At 42.4% G+C, this 22,673-nt stretch overlaps 1 protein-coding gene across 1 annotated transcript; it reads left to right on the top strand.

Annotated features, from left to right (window-relative positions):
* Nucleotides 1-930: 930 nt before the first annotated feature.
* On the top strand, nucleotides 931-21,471 carry sall2 (spalt-like transcription factor 2). The gene is made up of 3 exons (XM_077615839.1): nucleotides 931-1,336; nucleotides 13,596-17,314; nucleotides 20,545-21,471. The coding sequence occupies exons 2-3, from the start codon at nucleotides 13,874-13,876 to the stop codon at nucleotides 20,848-20,850; spliced, it is 3,747 nt and encodes a 1,248-aa protein (XP_077471965.1). The 5' UTR covers nucleotides 931-1,336; nucleotides 13,596-13,873; the 3' UTR covers nucleotides 20,851-21,471.
* Nucleotides 21,472-22,673: the final 1,202 nt, after the last annotated feature.

Genomic DNA, 22,673 nt, shown 5'->3' with positions numbered 1-22,673 from the left:
TTTAATTACGTAAAATATTTTTTCTCTCGGAATATTATAATGCCTGACTTCTTGACAGGTAATGAGGTATGAGTGTGAGCGTGAATGGTTGTTTGTCTCCTTGTGCCCTGCGATTGGCTGGCCACCAATTTAGGGTGTCCCCTGCCTCGTGCCCAAAGGCAGCTGGGATAGGGCTCAAGGCCCCTCCCCCCACTGCGACCTTAGTGAGGATAAAGCGGTTCAGAAAATGAAATGAAAAAAAAAATGAAATGGCTCTTTCAACATTTTGGGTTGCCGACACCTAGACAATACTCTCACATGTTCTTTTACTTTATTACACAGGGAACTTCACTTTTTAAATGATAAATTCATAATAAATACATGAACTAATATTTACATATTAACATAATAAGCATGTAAAACAATTACGGAAATAACGATTACAGTAATCCCTCGAATATCGCAGTTAATGTAGACCAGACATGGCCGCGATAAACGAAAAGGATCACTCCTATTATAATCACCTTCTTTTTCCTTCAGCGCTCAGTCCTAGTAGAAATCGGAAGACAGTGGAGTGGCTTCCATTTACGAGTTTCAGCGTAGATTTTCTCAATTTTATGAAATTAAAAAAAAAAGTAAAAAAAAAAATTCCCAGGAAAAAAATAGCAATGTAGTGAAGCCGCGAAAAATTTTTAGGAAATAAAAAGAAAATCAAATTTAAAAAAAATTCCCAGAAAAAAATAGCAATGTAGTGAAGCCGCGATATACGAGGGATTACTGTATATTTAGTATTGTAGCTACTGCTGTGTTAACCATCGAAATGCAGTCATGTTTGGGCTTTTAGTCTCTGTCCAAATCTTTTTATAACTGACCTCTCGCGGCTGTTAAGGTGAGGGATTTATTTTTCCTACGTGAGACGCACACGGAGAGTCATTGAGAAGGTAGCCGTGGTCACTGTTTCCCAGAGGACCGTCTGGCTGTTAGGGTCATTAATTATACCAGGCGAAAAGACAGACAGACGGTACCGCAGAGAGCGTAGACAGGCCCAGAGACGTTCAAAGACAATACAAAAAAAACAAGCTCTCCTCTCTTCGTCGAGTCCATTTGCGCCACCAAGCCCGCCCATGCGTGTGTCACCGCAAACGCGCAGGAATAATTGTTGACGAAATAAAGAACGGCTATTTGCGAAGGAGATAAATAATTGAGGGGTGAAATGCGGCTATCTGACTGCGCATCCCTGGTGGTGAATAGGGAAATAGTGCGCCAGTGTCCCGTCTGAGAGAAGGCGTCGATCATCTGTGATTCGGAGCCTCCTTCTTTTTATTATTCTACACGCAAACGCATCGTTTCAAACATGGTGAGTTATTTGTTTTCATTTTTTTAAAATTGTTATAAAGAAGCAGCGTCACCCGTTGAGGCCTTTAGGGGGGGTTTGGAAGCACATCCGGGACATTTTTTTTTCTTGCCTGTAAAATTTTATGAATCATAACTTGTTATGATGTGCGGGCGCGCGCGGCGTGCAACAGGTGCTCGTACAGTAGCGGGAGCGCGCATCACACCGCCATACATATTTGTGTGCGTGTTTACCAAAGGAATATAACACCCCAGCCGTAGTTTCGTCTCAGGCTTGGCTATACGGAACAGACGGGATGCTGGCATGATGGACGGATTTATTGTCTTTTTAGATGAATTAGGATTGCAGCTAGCGATACACGTTATTTTCCTTATTGAAACACGCGTTTTGAATTAGCCTTGGGGTTAGCTAATTTGGCTACAAGTGACGAGTTCACGGATCGGTTTTGAAAAAAAAAATCACGTTACTATTGGTCCAACCCTTGTCGATAATGTTATTGTGAAAATGTCACTCGTCGTCGTGTATGTTTTCTTTATTCCACCAGTTTGTTTTTCTCCGCCTGTTAAAAATGTAGGCGTCAGGGTGAAAAGGGAGCATTGTATCTCCGCGAACTGGCGTCATGTGTTGGAGGAGGCGATGCTCATTCAGCTGTGTTTCCTCAACGCCATTGTTGCAAATTCCAGCCGTCTTGTTTACCAGGTTCTCCCATGGACACGGATTGCTTTGACTCGTCCGAATCCCCTTAAACGCAACACCGCGTTTCGTTCATTTTTTTGTTTAAAAACGGGACCGGTATTAACTTGCATTTTTGTCATTACATCGACCCGAGCAAATGTTATTTTGTTAAACTGCTCAACTGTATAGGAATTCCAGTTTAAGATAATTGGTGTGCCATCATTTTACACATTTTGTTTGTTGGCTGTTTTGATGGTATATCACAGGTGTCAAACTGGTGCCCTCGGGGCCAGATCTGTTCCACCATGTCATTTTGTGTGACCCATGAAAATAAATCATCAAGACTTTATATTTCTTGGTAAAATATGTTTTTACTAAATTTCTGCAGACCTCGGTGGAAGATTTATGGCTTTGGAAATTGGAGGATATTTAATGTCTTTTTTTCTTATCAAATACATTTGGGGAAAGATTATATGGTTGCTTCTCCCCCCTTTTAGAATTCAACCCTAAAATTTACACTTTTAATATAAGGGCGTCGGCCTCAGCTCTGGGATGCTGGGCTCAAATCCAGGTCAAATCCATCTCTGTGGAGTTTGCATGTTCTCCCCGGGCATGCGTGGGTTTCCTCGGGGTACTCCGGTTTCCTCCCACATTCCAAAAACATGCATCGTAGGCTGATTGGACACTCTAAATTGGCCCTAGGTGTGGGTGTGACTGTGCATGGTTGACCGTCTCCTTGTGCCCTGCGATTGGCTGGCCACTGATTCAGGGTGAAAAATAAATGTTGCTGTTGTGAAAAATAATGTTACTGTCGTGGGCGGAGGGCCCCAAAACAGGCAAACACACACAAGCCAGACGTGAAGCTTTCTGTTTATTATGAGTGCCTATTGTGTAGGGCCAAGGGAAGGCACAAGAGGAGAAGCGTAGAGGAGTCGTCTTGCGTAGCGTGGAGGTCGATAGCCAAGAGGTCTGTAGAGAGATCCAAAGCGAAGGTACAAGTTGTGTGGTCAAGGCCGTGGTCGCAGCCGTAGGGCAAAAAACAAAAGGTCGAAAATCAGGCAAGACGAAGCAAGTAGGTAACGAGAGAAGGAACTTTACAGTAAACTGATTCAAACGATCCAGCAATGTGGTCAAGCTCTGGTTGGCTTAAATACGTTGGGGGCAAATAAGTATTTAGTCAACCACCAATTGTGCAAGTTATCCTACTTGAAAAGATTAGAGGCCTGTAATTCCCAATATGGGTAAACCTCAACCATGAGAGACAGAATGTGAAATAAAAAAACCTGAAAATCACATTCTTTGATTTTTAACGAATTTATTTGCAAATCATGGTGGAAAATAAGTATTTGGTCAATACCAAAACTTCATCTCAATACTTTGTTATGTACCCTTTGTTGGCAATAACGGAGGCCAAACGTTTTCTGTAACTCTTCACAAGCTTTTCACACACTGTTGCTGGTATTTTGGCCCATTCCTCCATGCAGATCTCCTCTTGAGCAGTGATGTTTTGGGGCTGTCGTTGGGCAACACGGACTTTCAACTCCCTACACAGATTTTCTATGGGGTTGAGATCTGGAGACTGGCTAGGCCACTCCAGGACCTTGAAATGCTTCTTTCGAAGCCACTCCTTTGTTGCCCTGGCTGTGTGTTTGGGATCATTGTCATGCTGAAGGACCCAGCCATGTCTCATCTTCAATGCCCTTGCTGATGGTAGGAGATTTTCACTCAAAATCTCTGGATACATGGCCTCATTCATTCTTTCCTTTACACAGATCAGTGGTCTTGGTCCCTTTGCAGGAAAAATAGCCCCAAAGCATGATGTTTCGACCACCATGCTTCACAGTGGGTATGGTGTTCTTTGGATGCAATTCAGTATTCCTTCTCCTCCAAACACGAGAACCTGTGTTTCTACCAAAAAGTTCTATTTTGGTTTCATCTGACCATAACACATTCTCCCAGTCGTCTTCTGGATCATCCAAATGCTCTCTTGCGAACCGCAGACAGGCCTGGATTTGTACTGGCTTCAGCAGGGGGACACGTCTGGCAGTGCAGTATTTGAGTCCCTGGCGGCGCATTGTGTTACTGATACATACCTGTCAACCTCTGCCGATAACTGCCCTTATAAATGATTATGATTCCCCTTACAAAACCCCCAAAAACCTTACAAACACCGTACGAGTCGTACAGTGTTTGTAAGGTTTTTTGGGGGTTTGTAAGGGGAATCATAATCATTTATAAGGGCAGTTATCGGCAGAGGTTGACAGGTATGCTGATAGTAGCCTTTGTTTCTGTGGTCCCAGCTCTCTGTAGGTCATTCAGTAGGTCCCCCCCCGTGTGGTTCTGGGATTTTTGCTCACCGTTCTTGTTATCATTTTGACGCCACGGGGTGAGATCTTGCATGGAGCCCCAGATCGAGGGAGATTATCAGTGGTCTTGTATGGCTTCCATTTTCTAATAATTGCTCCCACAGTTGATTTCTTTACACCAAGCATTTTACCTACTACAGATTCAGTCTTCCCAGCCTGGTGCAGGCCTACAATTTTGTCTATGGTGTCCTTTCGACAGCTCTTTTGGTCTTGGCCATAGTGGAGTTTGGAGAGTGAGAGACTGAGGTTGTGGACAGGTGTCTTTCATACCAATAATGAGTTAAAACGGATGCTATTAATACAGGTAATGGGTAGAGACCTCGTTAGAAGAAGTTAGACCTCTTTGACAGCCAGAAATCTTGCTTCTTTGTAGGTGACCAAATACTTATTTTCTACTCTAATTTGGAAATAAATTCTTTAAAAATCAAACAATGTGATTTTCAGTTTTTTTTCCCTCCACATTCTGTCTCTCATGGTTGAGGTTTACCCATGTTGACAATTACAGACCTCTCTAATCTTTTCAAGTAGGAGAACGTGCACAATTGGTGGTTGACTAAATACTTATTTTCCCCACTGTAGTCCTTGATCTCTGATGAGCCGCACGTGCCATTGCTTAACACATCAGCTGGACCTGTGATTGGATGACACGAGCAACTACCCACCTGTCTGGCCCTGATAAATAACTGGATAAAGAGATTATCTCATCTCATCTCATTTTCTGAACCGCTTTATCCTTATTAGGGTCACTGGGTGCTGGAGCCAATCCCAGCTGTCTCCTGGCCAGAGGCGGGGGACACCCTGAATCGGTGGCCAGCCGATCGCACGGCACTAGGAGACGGACAACCATGAACTCACACCCATAACTAGGGGCAATTTAGAGTGTCCATTCAGCCTACCATGTATGTTTTTGGAATGTGGGAAGAAACTGGAGTACCCGGAGGAAACCCACGCAGGCCCGGGGAGAACATGCAAACAAATAATTTACTTTTAAATTGAAATAGATACAAATAAAATGAGAAAATAATATTTCATTAATAGGCTCCAAAAAAAGATTGAAACAAATAGTCTCTCCAAATGATTCATCGTCTATTAAAGTAGTTGTAGGCTCCATTGCTATTTGATTAGTTATCGATACAACATCAATTAATGGTGAAAGCCTTATTTTCATCGGCTTTGACGGTGCTTGAAATCCAATTCTGGGGTGGAATTTAGAGGGCTGCTTTGGGTACACCCGTACCCGAGTTCTGGCCTTTAGGTGGTGTGGTTTGAGGGTGTAAAGGGGGTGTGGTTGGGTGCCAGGAGCAAAAAAAGTAAAATAATGTGCAGAGCAATAATCTAATGCAGTGGAACCCCACATTTCATTAGGGTTAGAGATCAAGCATTGCCTCGAATATGCCAAAATTGCAAATACAGTAATACCTCGACATACGAGTGCCCCGACATACGAGCAATTTGAGATGCGAGTAAAATTTTGATATATGTTCATACAGCCGACACGAGTCGCTGCCCATAAGAACACCATGGGCACTGGTTGCAACTCCCTCGTGTAATGTCTCTACGAGCACTGGGCGGAGCGTTGCATTTTTTCAGTGTTTCTTTTTCCTGTTAGTCAGTGCGAATGACGGAGCGATCGGTAATACGAGAGGAGTATATACTACTCGTTGGCAAGTGGTCGTGCGTTATCCTATTGTGAGGACATTTGTGTGCATCATTTTTGGAATATTTTGAAGGGAAGACAAAAGCAAACAACCCTCTATGTTGCATCTGAAAGTCAGGGTGGAGGCGGGGCAAATAGAGCAACCCCGGAGAAGAAAGGTATAAAAATGTAAAACAAAATTAGAATTAAGTTTAGTGCAAGGTTAAATTTATTTTTTAGTGTGTCTGCATTGTAATCCAAGTTCATTTAAAATTGTCATGTTACGAGCGTGTTGCCGTGCAAAAAGTTCCCTCCTCTCTCCCCCCTCTCTCTCTCCCCTCCGCGAAATCGGTCTAATTTTAGTACTATTAAACCACTAGTTATTTGTTACTTTGTTAATAAATGGTGAATTAGAACAAATAAAAATGTTTTTCCAATCCAATATCCTGTTTTGGGTGTTTTTTTCAGAGGGTTGGAATGAATTAATTTGTTTTTAGTTCATTTCTATGGGAAAGGTTCGTTTGAGTTACGAGAAAATTGACATACGAGCTCAGTCCCGGAACGCATTAAGCTTGTATCTTGAAGTACCACTGTACATCCAACCACCTTAACGCTGTTTGGCTTATTATGATGTCTAAAAGACTCCCAACACCCCAGGCTGGGGGACGGCAACCCTGGAATCTGGAACCGCATGCGGCTCTTTAGCGCTGCCCTAGTGACTCTGGAACTTTTTCAAAAATGTTTGAACATGGAGGAGATAAATATATTTTTTGCTTTATATGGTTTCTGTAGGAAGACAAACACAACACCAACATTCTTTTTGTTTTCCAATGCTTTAAGAAGGTGTAGAATAAATATTGCATTTCAACATTCCTGTCAAGGAAGATTTGCGTCATAGCTTGCGACATGCCAGCTAGGCGGGATGCTAGGCAGGTGGCTGTTGTAAACAAACTGGCGACTGTCTGATGGGCCATGGATCCCAAAGGGAAAAGAGAAAAATAACTGAAGAAAACAGGAATCCACATTTCTTTGACCGAATCATTTGCGTGCGTTGCTAATGCGGAAGGATTGCCTGAATGCTCGCTTTGTAGCGAGAAGTTGTCAAATAACAAAAAGAGTCACGTGGAAAGACATTTCCAGGTAAGACTTTATGTCACCAAAAGTTGAAGTGCATAAAAAGTTAGTACGTACAGACGCTCCCCTACTTACGAACATTCAACTTACGAACAACGGTACATACGAACATGTCTGCAAATTGCGTTTAAGTCGAAAAATGTTCGTAAGTCCAATTTTGTATTTTTTTCCGAGTAGTGCTTCTTTCCGCCGCTAATACCGACGCCTGGCGCTGTGAGGGCTCAGCTCACCCAGCATCTACCTTCTTCGTTGCAATGCGGAAGTGCGTGAATGTATCTCCAGTGGGCAAAGAACCTTTTTCATTTGTATCATTAAATATCTCGTGCATCCATTATTGAATATGGTTGGTAAAAAGCGAAATGCTTCTGTTGAGGGAGTTGCAAGGAAGAGGCAAGCCATTTCATTTGAAACGAGTGGCAATAATAACGAAGCTTGATGCGCGTGAGAGTGGTGAGCGTTGCACATTCAACACCATTTATAAACAGAAAGATCGAGCAGCAGGACCCAAATATTGAACGTTGCACAAAGTTTGCAAATCAGTTGAATGATGCCATACAGTGCTACCGCATCATTTATGATGAAAAAAAGAAGAAAACTGTGCAATCGTCATTAGATCGCTTCTTTCGGCCAGTTTCTAATACATAAATCTCTCTCTCTATACAGTACTGTACATATTCTCTCCATTTTATTAAATGTTTTTTTCAGTACAAACCAATGCGTGTTACTTATACAAGCCTTAAACATACAAATGCACTTATATAAACCTTCAATATACTTATATAGGCCTTAAACATAAATTATAATACAAAATATAGCACTGAATCAACTTACAAACAAATTCAACTTATGAACAATCGCTCGGAACCTAACTCGTTCGTAAGTAGGGGAGCGTCTGTACATGAAAATAAGCAACAAAATTACTTTAATCTTATAATATTAGAGCTTGAACCTTCTAATAGTGCAGCATATGACTTCATTCTCAATACATTCATTTTTGTAACTGCTTATCCTCACAAGGGTTGCTGGAGCCTAGGACCAGGCAAGGAGACACGCTGAATCAGCCAATCGCAGGGCATGAGGAGACGGACAACCATTAACCCTCACCGAGGCAATTTAGAGTGTTTAACCAGCCTAAACTGCTTGTTTGTGGGGTGTGGGAGGAAACTGGAGTACCCGGAGAGAACATGCAAAATTCACCCAGTTAGGACTGACCTGGGATCAAACCCAGAACTGTGAGGCCGACGTGCTAACCACTTGGCCGCCGGGCCACCATATGATTTACTGTTCATCGTATTTAGATTTCTTTTTTTTTCATCTGTACCGCGCATCCTCGTAAGGGTTGCAGGATCCTATTCCAGCTGACTTCGGGTGAAAGGCAGCCTACACCCTAGATTGGTCGCCAGTCAGCCGTAGGGCACCCTTTCGATTTTAATCTCGCAATATTAAGACCTTTCTTTCGAAATATTAAAATGTATGACTCCTTGGCAGATTATTTTCTGCGGCACACCTGAGCATCGCTCATCGCAGAACAGTGTGCCGTGGGACAGTGGTTGGAAAACACTGTTCTATATGGCTCTGGCAAGTGCAATTCATCATTAGATTGGAGGCTTGTCAGGGTGAAAACACAAACATTACTTTTTATGTCAAGAGGGAGGTGTCTTTTCTCTCACTGTACAACAGATGTACACAAATCTATTTGTATATTATATTTTATTCCTTCATTTTCCGTATCACTTATCCTCACAAGCCTATCCCCATCCCAGCCAACTATGGGCACTAGGCAGGGGACACCCTGAATTGGTGGCGAGGCATATCATATTTTATACTGTTTAATTTAGTTACTTTCATAATTGAGTAACTTGAACAAAACTGTCTATAAGTAATGTTGTAGGGGCAAATGAGCATTTGTTCTGGCAGTGCATTCGTTCCCCAAGTCAAAATGGATTGGATATATCAGTGGCCCTTGACCAGGCTGAGTGTTACACCTTTGCTCTAGATCAGGGGTGGCCAAGTCCGGTCCTCGAGAGCCCCTATCTGGTCTGTTTTCCATATCTCCCTCTACCAACACACCTGAATCAAATAATCTGGATCGGTATCAAGCTTCTGGACAGCTTGCTGATGAGTTGATCGTTTGATTCAGGTGTGGTAGAGGAGGGAGATATGGAAAACAGACGGGATAGGGGCTCTCGAGGATCAGACTTGGCGACCCCTGCTCTAGATCATCTTAGATGAAATGATGGTTACGAAAGAAGGGTTGAAGAATCTCCACTCGCCATTTGAATGCCAAGTAGCTAGTGAACAAATGAGCTGTGTGTGTGTGTTGTTCGAGGATTCTCAGCTGAGAGAAACATTACAATGGCCCCAATCTGAAAAACGTCCTTGTGACTACACATACGAGGAGGGAAAGAGGATGCCATGATTTATTTGTAACGTTTTTTGCAACGGTGAGAAAATTTAGTAGTTCTAAAAGTACACCAAAAAAATTACTCAATTTGCGTCCTTCACGCAAGTTACATTCTCATAAAAAATCTGCAAAGTACTCCATTGTACTTATTTTACAATTACCTTGGTACCTCTATTCGAAACTTATTGATTCCAGAAGTGGCTTCATAGCTTGGATTTTTCGTAAGTAGTGGCATATTCATTCGTTCGTTCGTTCATTCGCGTGTCCTCGCAAGGTTTACGGGCGTTACTGGAGCCTATCCCAGCAGAGTGCGTACGAAAGGCCGAAGGTAACACAAAAAGAGACAGAAACATTTGCGTGCCCAATCATACTACGACCAAAGGGGAATCGATCCCACACTTGCTTGGACTGCAGTCAGGTAGCGTAGATGGTTATATTTTACATTGAATTAGCATTATTTGTTCTATGATCTTTAATAATAAACATTTTAGAAAATTATACCAGTATGTATACCAAGTTTGTATGAAATATGGTTGCAATTGTATGCAAAACAGAGTAGAAAATAATTATTAACCCATTAAAATGAAAGAGAAATGCAAAGAGGGGGCCTGGTGGGGCGAGTGGTTAGCGCATCGGCCTCACAGCTCTGGGGTCTTGGGTTCAAATCCAGGTCACGTCCACCTGTGTGGAGTTTGCATGTTCTCCCCGTGCCTGCGTGGGTTTTCTCCGGGTACTCCGGTTTCCTCCCACATTCCAAAAACATGTATGGTAGGCTGATTGGACACTCTAAATTGCCCCTAGGTATGGGTGTGTGCATGGTTGTCCGTCTCCTTGTGCCCTGCGATCGGCTGGCCACCGATTCAGGGTGTCCCCCGCCTCTGGCCTGGAGTCAGCTGGGATAGGCTCCAGCACCCCCCGTGACTCTAATGAGGATAAAGTGGTTCAGAAAATGAGATGAGAAATGCAGAGACATTTTTCAATGGTATGAAATTGTGAGTGGCAGCTCAGTAAATATACTGTAACGTTGACAAAAAATTTGCCAGCTTTGTCAGGTTTTTACTCATTTATTTTGAAAATCAAAGAGCACAACACGGCTTACGTCAGGCATAGCTGACGCCACAACACACAACCAAACAAAAACAAAATTGAAAGCATTAGATCTCGCTTTACCCCATCTCTCCTTCTTTCTTGTCACTTACACAGTGCATTCAAAAACAGCATGCACAACCAAATCTTAAAACATTTAGGTAATATCAAATAACTTCGACTATTTTTACAATTACATTACGATTATATGCCTATTTACAAATATACCTGACAGCACCTTTTCCAGTTGCAGAATACTAATAAACTAATCATTTTTTCCTCAAGAATAGACTGGAAAATTCATCAATCCACTTGCACACAGATGACAAAATGGTAGAAGTAAGACATGGATTAATAGATGATAATGTCACTCCCTTTTTTATATTCAGCAAGCCATTTTCTTGATAAAAAGCGTAAAGTAATCCCTCGAATATCGCAGTTAATTTAGACCGGACATGGCCGCGATAAACAGGATTACTGTACTCGCCTGACTAAATATGTCAGGTAACAAAATGACTTTAAAAAAAACAACATTTTATGTTATAAACGAATCTGTTGCTCACCCAACCAGCCTACATATGCTTTGTTGTCTTAGAGAAGATGTTTGACCGTGTCCTCCAGGGAGTTTTGTCGATGCTACTCCAGGACAATGGGTTTCCGGAATCCCTGATATGTGGGGTTTGTTCCATCCATCACCGCTGTCAGATTCTGGTCTCCGTAGCCGGCAATAAGTTAGATCTGTTTCCAGTGGGGGGTGGACTCTCCCAAGGCTGCCTTATGCCACCGATTGTGTTCATAACTTTTATGGACAGAATATCTAGACGCAGCCGTGCTGTTGAGGGGTGGGGGTCTGGTTTGGTGGTCTCAGTACTGCATCCCTGGTTTCTGCAGATGACGTGGTTCTGTTGGCTTCATAAAGATTTTGAAGCAGTTGGGATGAGAAGCAGCACCTCCAAATCTGAGACCATTGTCCAGAGTCGGAAAAAGGTGGGATTTCCTCTCTAGGTCAGGAATGATGTCCTTCCCCAAGTGGAGGAGTTTAAGTATGTTGGGGTCTTGTTCACGAATGAGGGAAGAATGTAGCGGGAAATCAAGAGGCCGATTGATGCAGCATCTGCAGTAATGTGGACTCTGCCTCTGTCCGTCGTGGTGAAGAAGGAGCTGAGCCAAAAGGCGAAGCTCTCTATTCGCCGGGTGATATACATTCCCACCCCCATCTATGGTCATGAGCTGTGGGGTCGTGACCAAAAGAACAAGATCCCAGATAAAAGTGGCTGAAATGAGTTTCCTCCACAGGGTGTCCTGTCTCTCCCTTAGAGATAAGGTGAAAAGTTTGGCCATCCGGGAGGGGCTCGGAGCCACTTCTCCTCTGGATCGAGATGATTCAGATGAGCTGACTTGGGAATCTTATTAGGATGCCTCCGTGGTGAGGTGTTCCGAGCACGTCCCACCGGGAGGAGGCCACGGGGCCGACCTAGTACGCGCTGGGAAGACTGTCTTCCGGCTGGCCCAGGAATGTCTTGGGATCCCTCCGGAAGAGCTGAATGAAGTGACTGGGGAGACGGAAGTCCGGGCTTCCCTGCTAAAGCTGGTGCGCCCGCTACCTGAGCGGAATAAATTGAGATGAGAGATGAGATGAAATTAAAAAAAAAAACAAGTGTGGAAAGAAAAGGTAACAAGTACAGTCAATCAGACGAAATTATTTTTTTTCAAAGTCGGGAAAATACATGTTAAATTAGTTTTTTCATTCATCTTCCTTTCTCTTATCGTCATTAAGCTTGCGTGGGTGCCCTAGTATCCCAGCTGACAATGAGCAGCAGGCAAGGTACACCAAGCAATTTGCAGTATGTCAAGATTATTATGTAAGATTATGGTGATCTTATAACTGTGATTTCTTAATAATGTGTGTCTGCTCACAACAGTTTGCAAGGTTTCACCATTATTTATCCTATGTTGAATGAATGTGTTACTCCTTACACCTGACATGCAAAGGACTTTTTTATGCATACAGTCGTACCTCTACTTACGGAGTTAATTGGTTTCAAGACCTTTTTCGTAACTTGAAAATTTCGTAAGTAGAGGTGTACTTTATATGTAAATTCTCTAATTCATTCCACGGTCCTCACACAACTACCAACTAAACCCTTTAAAATTGGTTAAAGTGTCCCAATTTTGTATGAAACGTGAGGAAACACAAAAATGAGAGAAATTTATAAGTAAATGATTAATTAATGTCTTAAAATAAATTAAGCAAATGCAAATGTGCCCTGCGCCGCTGAACAACCCCCCCCGCGGCCATTATAGATGTAATACCTGTGTTTGTCCGTCAGATGGCGGCAAGAGTCCGTTCTTCCAGGGCTGAAAGGTGTTCACTTTGTAGTGCATTTTAGATGTGTGTATATGTGTGTGAAAATATGTGCCATGTTGCATTTTTTGTTTTTAATCGCTTAATAAGGGGAATTCAAAATAAAATAACAAATAAGGAAATACATTTACTTTTTGGGAGATTTCGTAACTTGGATCTTTTTCGTATCTCGAGTCACTCATTTGCATATAAAAAAAATTGTAACATGAAACTTTCGTAAGTTCGCAAGTTGAGATATGACTGTACTGTACATTAAGGCTGTTTATGTGGGCATGTGCCTTCAATCTTTTCCTTGATCCTTTGGGGCAAAGTTGGATTCTTGATGTTCTGTGCCTCATTTGCTAGGTTTTTTTGCATGCCACCTAGTTTTCTATGACTGCCTGCCAGTTTCAAAGCTATTGGGTATATGACTGTGGTTTATAGGGCAGTGCAACAAAAATAAGAAGACAAAAACACTATAGTGCATAATACAGACCCAGATACGACCCATTTGAACCCATGGGACATAATAGCAAGAAAGGACGTGTTTTTTATTACTATTCAAACACATATAGCTCTTACTTAATGAGTTTCAAATGTTCTTTTACTTTCTACAGGCAACTATCTGGCAGTAAATTCACATCACCTCAACCAGATTCTCTGTTGTGCTCATCATCTGTCATGATCACTGGATCACATTGGCCATTTAATCAGAATTTCCATACGGATTCTCTATTCCCACAAGATCCAGAATCTTCAGTCTTCTAAAATTAGAGCACCTCCACTCCACCCTAACTCTTGACTACTCTTAGTGTCTTTGCTCAATACCTGGATTATTGGCCTGCAAACCCAAGTTGTCTACAGGTCCCTCCTATACCCTCACAGCGGCGCACCCATGGCCTCTCCCAAATTGGGCCTCTCGGCCACTACCACCTCCTCATCCTCATCATCTTCTGCCTCCATGTGTCCTCCACACCCTGGAAGCCCGAGCCGTGTTCCAGAGGGCCCCCCAAGTCCTGTTACTCCGACCCCTAGTCCAGATATGGCATCTGCCGGAGCTGCTCCCACTAGGGCCCAGTTGAGTTTTGCTCTAATATTAGACGAGTTGCGGGTGCTTCAGCAAAGACAGTTAAACCAGATGCAAATAACAGAGGAAATCTGCAGACAGGTACTACGGCTGGGTGGGGCATCATACTCTCTAGACTCTCCTTCTCAGCATCTTCTCTCACCCCTACCTCAACTCTGTCTGGAAGCCAGAAGGGCCAGTAGCCCAGCTCCCCAAACCACTGAAACCGAGGCTTCCACATCGGTCACTCCTCTCCTGGCATGTTTTTCAGGCTTACTTCCCTCTCAGGTGGCCAACAAACCTTCAAAATCTAGTAATGCCTTGTGTCAAATTCTACAAACATGCAAGCCCCAGATGGAGGGCACAGAAGACGATCCAGAGGCAAGTAGTTACTCAAGAGTGCGCGCACACTCCTCAGACCAATCCGCATCTTCAGCTGCTGCCATGAATGCCTCCCCCTATCCACTTGCCTTATCTTTGGCTCTACCTAACCATTATTTTAGTGAAAAATTGCCAAATGAAACCTCAGTGAATGAGCGCAGTGGCAAGTCCTACCTAAATGCAGCCCTATCGACAGTATCTCCAAATGCACAATATACAATACAGTCTTTCTCTGGAGGGGTAAACCCTACTTCAAGCAGTTCTAACCGGCTCCAGCATGCTTGCCGTTTTTGTGGGAAGATTTTCAGTGGGGACTCAGCTCTACAGATACATCTGCGTTCACATACCGGGGAGCGTCCCTTCCAGTGCCCTGTGTGCCTAAGTCGCTTCACCACCAGAGGCAACCTCAAAGTGCATTTCCTACGCCACCGCGAGCAAAACCCAGAGCTTTCGCTTTCGCTCCTTCCACCATCTTTGTTTGGAGTTGCTTTGCGGGCCGCTGGAACCACAGATATAAGTCAAACTAGCAGCAGCAGTTGTAATACCAGTGCTTTGAAGATGTCGGAAAAGAAGCCAAAAATTGGGCCTGAAGATGAAATATATGCAAATGATTTGCAGGTCAGCGGCACCCATGGTAGGTTTCCTCTTGGAGTATCAGGAGGGGCCACCCCTTGCACGCTCCCCCTTCCTCCTAGTGTTGATCTGGCCTTGATTTCTCATTCATTGCTTCAACTTAACAGGGCAGCAGCTGTTGCAGCTGCAGTCCCAATTGCTTCTGGCTCATCTTACTCGTCGCCTTCCACGTCGTCAGCTCCCTCCTATTCACTAGCTACCTCATTACTTTCAAATCCAACATTATCTTCAACATCTACCATTACAAGAATGCCGAAAGGCACAGAGGACTCAAATAACCCTGATGAAAACACCCCTCCTCAAGCTCCCATGCTTTCTCCTGCAGCATACTCCCAGTTAGCTCACCTGCCAAAGCTTCTTTTCCCATCTGGCTCTTCAAGCTCTACCTCAAGTGTCCCACACTCAACATTGCATCCAGCTTTGGGCATTCTCTGCAACCCATTACAGTCAAACCCTGGCTCTCACCAACCAGCTTCTTCCAGCTTTTCACATATTACTTTCCCTTTCATGCCTTTTCATAAACCTGTGACTGCTGTACCATCCTCTACAGCTGTTTCTACACCGACATCGGAAACCTCCAAACTACAAAGACTGGTGGAGAAACTGGAAAAGACACCGTGTCAGTCAACTTTTTCATGGAACTCTTCCACCATTTCCGGTGCCACAGTGGATGTGCAATCAAGCAATACCATAACTTTGCCTGCCTGTTCAGCTAACAATAATTTCACAAGTAATAGCACTTCCACAACATATATCATGGCAGCTCCACCATCCTCTACGCTGGTCACCACATCTGTTTCAAACTTCACCAGTCAGATGGTTGCTGCCCTTGGCATGGGTGTTAATAATGTAAATGCCATTGCAGGGGGGTTGATACCAGCACTGAATATCACAGGTTCATCCAATAATTTGGCAACTAATCAATGTGGTGTGTGTCTTCGGGTTCTGAGCTGCCCCAGAGCACTGCGTTTACACCAAGCTACGCACCTTGGAGAACGCCCTTTCCCATGCAAGTTATGCGGGAGATCCTTTTCAACCAAAGGCAGCCTGCGGTCACATCTGGCAACGCATCATGCTCGGCCCCATAACGCTCGTGTCCACAACTCTTGCCCATTGTGCCAGCGGAAATTCACCAATGCTCTTGTACTGCAACACCATATTCGTATGCACCTTGGTGGTCACCTGCCACCTGTAGCCACCGACAACTCTACCTGTGAGCCAACATCTGAATTGAATGCAAAATCGTTGTCACATTCTGAATCCAACTCCAATGCACAAAATACTGGGCCAAATAAAACATCTCAACCTAGCAACTTAAATAGCTTGTCCCCGAGTTCAAGATTAAAAATTGTGGAAACTGATTCATGTGCTGTTTCTGACGGTACACCTGTTGATTGCACTGCGACTACTACCAAATCCGGCTCTTCTAGCCCAGACCTCAAACCTCCCACTGATCTGAGTCCCGAGCCCTTTATGAAAGCCAAAATTCAAACTCTGTCTGAAACTCGGGATGATCCTCCTTTCCTTTGTGCAAATGCTCCTCTGCCATTTACCCAGCATCTTAAATTTGATGAGTTTTCCTTGGTCGACAAAGATGACCAAATTGAGCAAACAGCCACAGATGCATCCTCCAAGTCAACTTCTCCTGTTAACCAAAAAACTGCATTGCATGACGACATGGCCAGGAACTGTGACGAACCCTCTTATTTATCTGATGCATGTGCTGTCCCCAAATCAAATCACCCAGATCTGCAAAGCACATCTACAAAGTGTATCCCTTTTACTTACAGCTGTTCAAGTACAAATTCTTCTATAACACAGAAACAAGATGACACTACAGCTGTTGATAGTCCAAACCCAGAGTCAAGCTTAGTGTCCGCTAGGGTCCAATCACCTGAATCCATGGAAGTAGACGGAGAACAGTTTTGTACTCCAACAACACTAACACAAGATGAAGTGCCTGACGAATTTCCCAAAATGATGTCAGCCTCTGATATTGCAGACAATACTAATCAAGAAAGTGATCTACATAGGGCTTCCACTTTCACAAAGGAGGCAGGTCAGAACTCATATGAAGGAAACAACCAAATAGATGATATCAATAAGATTATTGGATCATTTCCCAGTGAGGCACCAGAGTTTTCTGTTCCTCTCAGCCTAGCCCCAACTCTTCCGTCTCCAATAGCTCGGCCCGAAAAGAAGACCTATTGCTGTGCTGAATGTGGAAAGGCATATGCTAGTCGCAGTGGATTAAAGGTAAGAAAATATTTTTTCATGTCAATACTATCAGTATCTTAGTAAACCTCAAAGGGTGCCTCCTTCAAAAGAGTGAAATCGGTGCCAAAGGTAAGGCTTTCCTAATCATAAACGTTAGATCAAGCTAATCATTATATACAGTGGCACATCTACTTACGAAATTAATTTGTTGCAGATGTGGTTTTGTAACTTGAATTCTTTCTAAGTAGAATCACATTTTACACGCAAATGCCCTCGTCTGTTCCAAGGTCTGCAATACTGTCCCCAAAATCAGGGATGAGGAACCTATGGCTCATGAGACATACAGTGGTACCTCGAGATACGAGCTAAATGCGTTCCAGGACTGAGCTCGTATGTTGATTTTCTCGTAACTCAAACGAACGTTTCCCATAGAAATGAACTAAAAACAAATTAATTTGTTCCAACCCTCTGAAAAAACACCAAAAACAGGATATTGGATTGGAAAAACATTTGTATTTATATGTAATTCGCCATCTATTAACAAAGTAACAAATAACTAGTGGTTTAATAGCACTGAAATTTGTTTAATATTACTAAAATTAGACGGATTTCGCGGAGGGGAGAGGGGTGGGGCTTTTTGCACGGCAATGCGCTCGTAACATAACAAATCTAAATGAACTTGGATTACGATCCAGACATACTCACAAATAAATTTAATCTAACCTTACACTGAACTTAATTCTAATTTTGTTTTACATTTTTATAACTTTCTTCTCCCGGGTTGGCTCTATTTGCCCCGCCTCCACCCTGACTTTCAGATGCAACCTATCGAGGGTTGTTTGTTTTTGTATTCCCTTTAAAATATTCCGAAAATGATGCACACAAAAGTCCTCACAATAGGATAATGCACGACCGCTTTCCAACGAGAAGTAGTATATACACCATTCACACTGACTAACGGGAAAAAACACTGAAAAAATGCAACGCTACGCCCAGTGCTTGCAGAGACGTGTCAGGTCCACGCTGAACATTCAACAAGGTCGAACACAAGTAAGCACACTCAGACAGATGGAGTGAGATTTTGACGCTTCTGCAAAAGGGGAGCACGGAGAGAAAACAGACTCTGCGTAAGACTCCGATCAATCTCCGACTGTTTCCGCCCGCCAATCTCCGACTCCCCTTTCTGCATCAACGCGTTTTATTAGAACAAGATTGCGTGACATACAAAGTCCGCCCAGTGCTCGCAGAGACATTACATGACGGAGTTGCGACCACAGAGACATTACACGAGGGAGAGCGTCAGTGTCCATGATGTTCTTATGAGCAACCTCTCGCGTCCGCTGTCTGCTCGTATATCAAAATGTATCTCGTATCTCGAGAATAAATATTTGCTCAAAATTTTACTCGTATCTCAAATTGCTCGTATGTTGGGGCACTCGTATGTCAAGGTACCACTGTATATGGCTTTTTTGATAGATGCATGTGGCTCTCCGCTAACATGTAAGCTAAAATGTAAGCTAAAACGTAAGCTAAAACGTAAGCTAAAACGTAAGCTAAAATGTAAGCTAAAATGTAAGCTAAAATGTGGAAACCATTGGTGAGAAAGCGGAGTCCTGATCGCACCAATAGGATCTTTGTTTGGCACACCACTGTGGCGTTGACACTTCCTTTAGTGCTATTTAATCCCAAAAATGTCTTCCTTAGCGCACATGACGAAAAACAAAGAATAAAGTTGCCTTAAACACACTTGGAAACAGCGTGGTAGGACTCCGTGACGAACAAGACACAGACCCCTCCTATCCAATGGCTGGGCATTTTTTTTTATTATTATTTTTTTTTATTGAAGATAGCCAATGGAAGGCCAGCCAGGTATTGAGAGATAGAGTTGCTCTGCCCATTGGCTATCAAGCCAATTTCAAGATAAAATACAGGATGCTGCAAGTGTATTTACGTTTGGAGCAGTGTTTTCCAACCAGTGTGCCGCGAGGGATGCTCAGCTGTGCTGCGGGAAATTACAAGAAATCATGCATCGTAATAATCCAAGAGAGTGTTAGGATTGGGTTCATATTGTTATTTCACAGTTTCCTCCGTGTCTGCTTGTGTTTGTTTCCCTACTCTTGTTTGTCCCTCCTGTCTTGCCGTTCCTGACGTGCAGCTGCGCAAGAGGAATGGCAAGACAGGAGGGACAAACAAGAGTAGGAAAACGAACATCAGCAGACACGGAGGAAATTTAAATAAGAATGTGAACCCAATCCTAACAGAGAGAAATCTCAATATTGAGAGATTAAAATCGAACTATTACGAGGTTAAAATTGAAATATGAAAATCATAGATTGTACTATGACAAGATTCAAATCGTAATATTATGAATTTGAAGTCATTTTGTTGCTTATTTTTATTTTAAGTAAACCGGAAGATCTTGGATTTTCAAGGCTTCAACTTTTGGCGACGTTAAGTCTGTGTGAGCACAAAACAGCTCTTCTCGTAATGTTAGGTGGTTGAAGTAATATCGGGAGGAAAAAAAGTCGTAATATTATGAGATTTAAGTCGTTTTCCTGTTTTTACGGTATGTGAACCTGAAGTTGTTTGGTTTCAGGGGCATCAATTTTTGCCCACGTAAAGTCTTTGAGCACATGACTTTTGCGTAATATTGGGCGAAAAAGTCAAAAATTTAAATAAGGTTTAAAAACATTGCTTTAATTATTTTAACATCAGTCGAACTGAAAGCTGTTCGGGGTCTGCGGACATCAACTTTGATGACGTTAGATCGGTGTGATTTTTTTTAATTTTGGAATAATTTGGGTGAGATTATTTAATTTCTGATAATAAAACTTTTAATAACAACGACTTTATAATATTAATATAGGTGACATAGTTTTAAATTAATATAAATAATAATAGAACATAAAAAAATAAAAAAAACTTAAAATATATAAATAATAAATAAAATAATATAAAGACGATTTTCAGCTAGTGGTGTGCTTTGAGATTTTTTCAGTGCAAAAACTGTGCCGCAGCTCAAAAAAGGTTGGGAAACACTGGTTTAGAGGGATGTTTGAATTTTTGAGAGTTCACCTCTCATTACTTAGAATATTTTCCCATTGAAGCGTTTCGTAACCCACATTTTTTTTAATGTAGAGACATTTGTGGGTAGATGTCCCATTGTATTTTTCCGCTATCTGCCTCTGCATGCTCGATGGATGTTTTCATTTTAGGTGTATCCCTCATTGAATAAGGGTATATTGCTGTTTTTATTTTGTCATACACAGGGACACATGAAGCACCATGGAATCGTAACAAAAGCAACGCGCCCTTTAGCACGCAGTAGTCGTTCATGCACTGACCAACGTCAATCATCTACATCAAAAGCTTCTTTGAATATTCCTGCCTCCACAAGTGCAGCAGGTTTTTGGAACCAGTACCAAACCTTCCTCAACACCAGTACTGGCTCAACTGATGACACCACTCTTGACAGACAAGAAATAAATGATATGTCCTCAAACCCTGTTTTGCAGTCAGAGCTGGATAAAGATGCTCTTAACGAAGCAGGAGATGAATTTAGTTCAGGGTCATAACTTGATTCAGTTTGAATAGCGGATTACTGATTTCTTCCTGCATTTCATGTAGCCTCAGTTTGGTAGTCACAGTAAGTTCTATGTTTGTATGTGAAAGTTGTAAGTCAATAAATATTGTCTTATTACTAAAATAGACATGCTGTATATCACACGAATCAAAATATTCAAGTAAATCTGTTGTCAGTAATTGCTGTGACAAGACTGTTGTTGACGAAGCGTATCAATGTTGTATGTCCAATCTGGTTTTGCTTTCTCCTAGACACTGAAAGAAAGGTAATGTCTACCTCAGGTATGGTATTTAAATATGACCTATTATCAAGAGGCTTGTGCAACCTAGATTTCCTTCAGAAAGAACTTAACTTTGCAATAACTAACCAAACAGACAAAATTAATGCATTTCTGTGTGGAATGTTATGTCATGTCCCATTCTCTGATTCAATTTAATTACAATTATGCCTTGTGAAGTACTGCACAGCTGCAATGTTTGTGAATCTACTGAGGATAAGAACAATATGAATGTTGTTTGTTGCAAAAGTAACGCGTGGCACAAGTTATTAAAACTATATAAAGTTTGTTGTGATCTGTACATTATCTCTGTAATAAAAATGATCTGGGGACAAATGATGAAAAATCTTTTTTATTTTTATTTTTTTATTTCACACTCGTAAACCAGAATTTAAGATACTTCAACTCTTCGACATGGGAAAGGACTTTACCATGCCAATACCATAAGTTACCAAAATACTACTGTCATCCCTCGTCATTTCGCGGCTTCAGTCCATCACAGTATTTTTCACAGGTATCATTCATTCTTTTTCTGTACTGCTTATCCTCACAAGGCCATCGCTCTTATTTGAAAATAGAGCTCTGTGGGCGGACAGGACGGGCGGACGCCGCGGGGAGGCATAACGGACGTAAGATTTGCCCCGCTCTTATCCGAAAATAGAGCTCTTGGATAGACTGGTGGGGGAGTGGATTGTACATTGGATTTTCTGCAAAACAATGACGGCAATGAGGATGAAGAACATGGTTTTAGCAGTGGCGGACCGTCAGGGCCTTCTCTGCTGGCCTAAGAAATATCTGAATCATTATATTTTGTCCATCAATACTTATTATTCCAAATGGTCTGTTAGCTTCCTTTCATTGCTTTTCCCCCTGGTTGCACTGCTTCCAGATGTGTGTTTTCATATTGAAGCATTTAACCAATCACATTTCAGCCATTATTTGTTGCCAGATCAGATCTGCCTCAAAGCCTTCACAATCAGTTCTTGCTGGCTCTGCTGCATTAAACTAGACTGTTGCTTTTAACCAATCAGATTTCGAGTTGGCAACCCCACAATGATTTTTCATAGGCGTTAGCATTTTGCTGGCTGGGACATGTCATTGCTTTCACAAACTATGATTGGCTAGTAGGCGGGCCAAAGCAGTACCCGAGCAGCCGAGATCGCAAACTCCACCCACTATGGCCGACAGAAGCAAAAACAAATGTATTCTGTTTGCTCACAAAACTATTTTCCAGACGGACTTTTCCAGAAAAAAATGGACATCATTAAGAAAGGGCGGTCAACTCCGAAGCTAGCAAGCCTGTTACAGCCGGGAAAATGGTGTGTAAAAAGTGTGGGGCACTTTCAGCGCGCTAACTTAGCTCCACAAGCAAATAGTATATTGTTGTGTTGATTTAATGCTATTTTAAAAACGGACTATGCCGGAAATATGACAGGACAGGCTCGACTTTCATCATTAGCTTTGATGGCGATAGGAAAGAAGGAAGAAAGAAAGGAGGATGGATATTGTGTAAAAAGGATTTTTGGTGAGTAAAGTAT

The sequence above is a fragment of the Stigmatopora argus genome, chromosome 12 (genome assembly GCF_051989625.1).
Source record: "Stigmatopora argus isolate UIUO_Sarg chromosome 12, RoL_Sarg_1.0, whole genome shotgun sequence".
Lineage (NCBI taxonomy): Eukaryota > Metazoa > Chordata > Actinopteri > Syngnathiformes > Syngnathidae > Stigmatopora > Stigmatopora argus.
The sequence above is the reverse complement of the archived record's forward strand: the minus strand, read 5'-3'. Positions and strand labels throughout refer to the sequence as shown.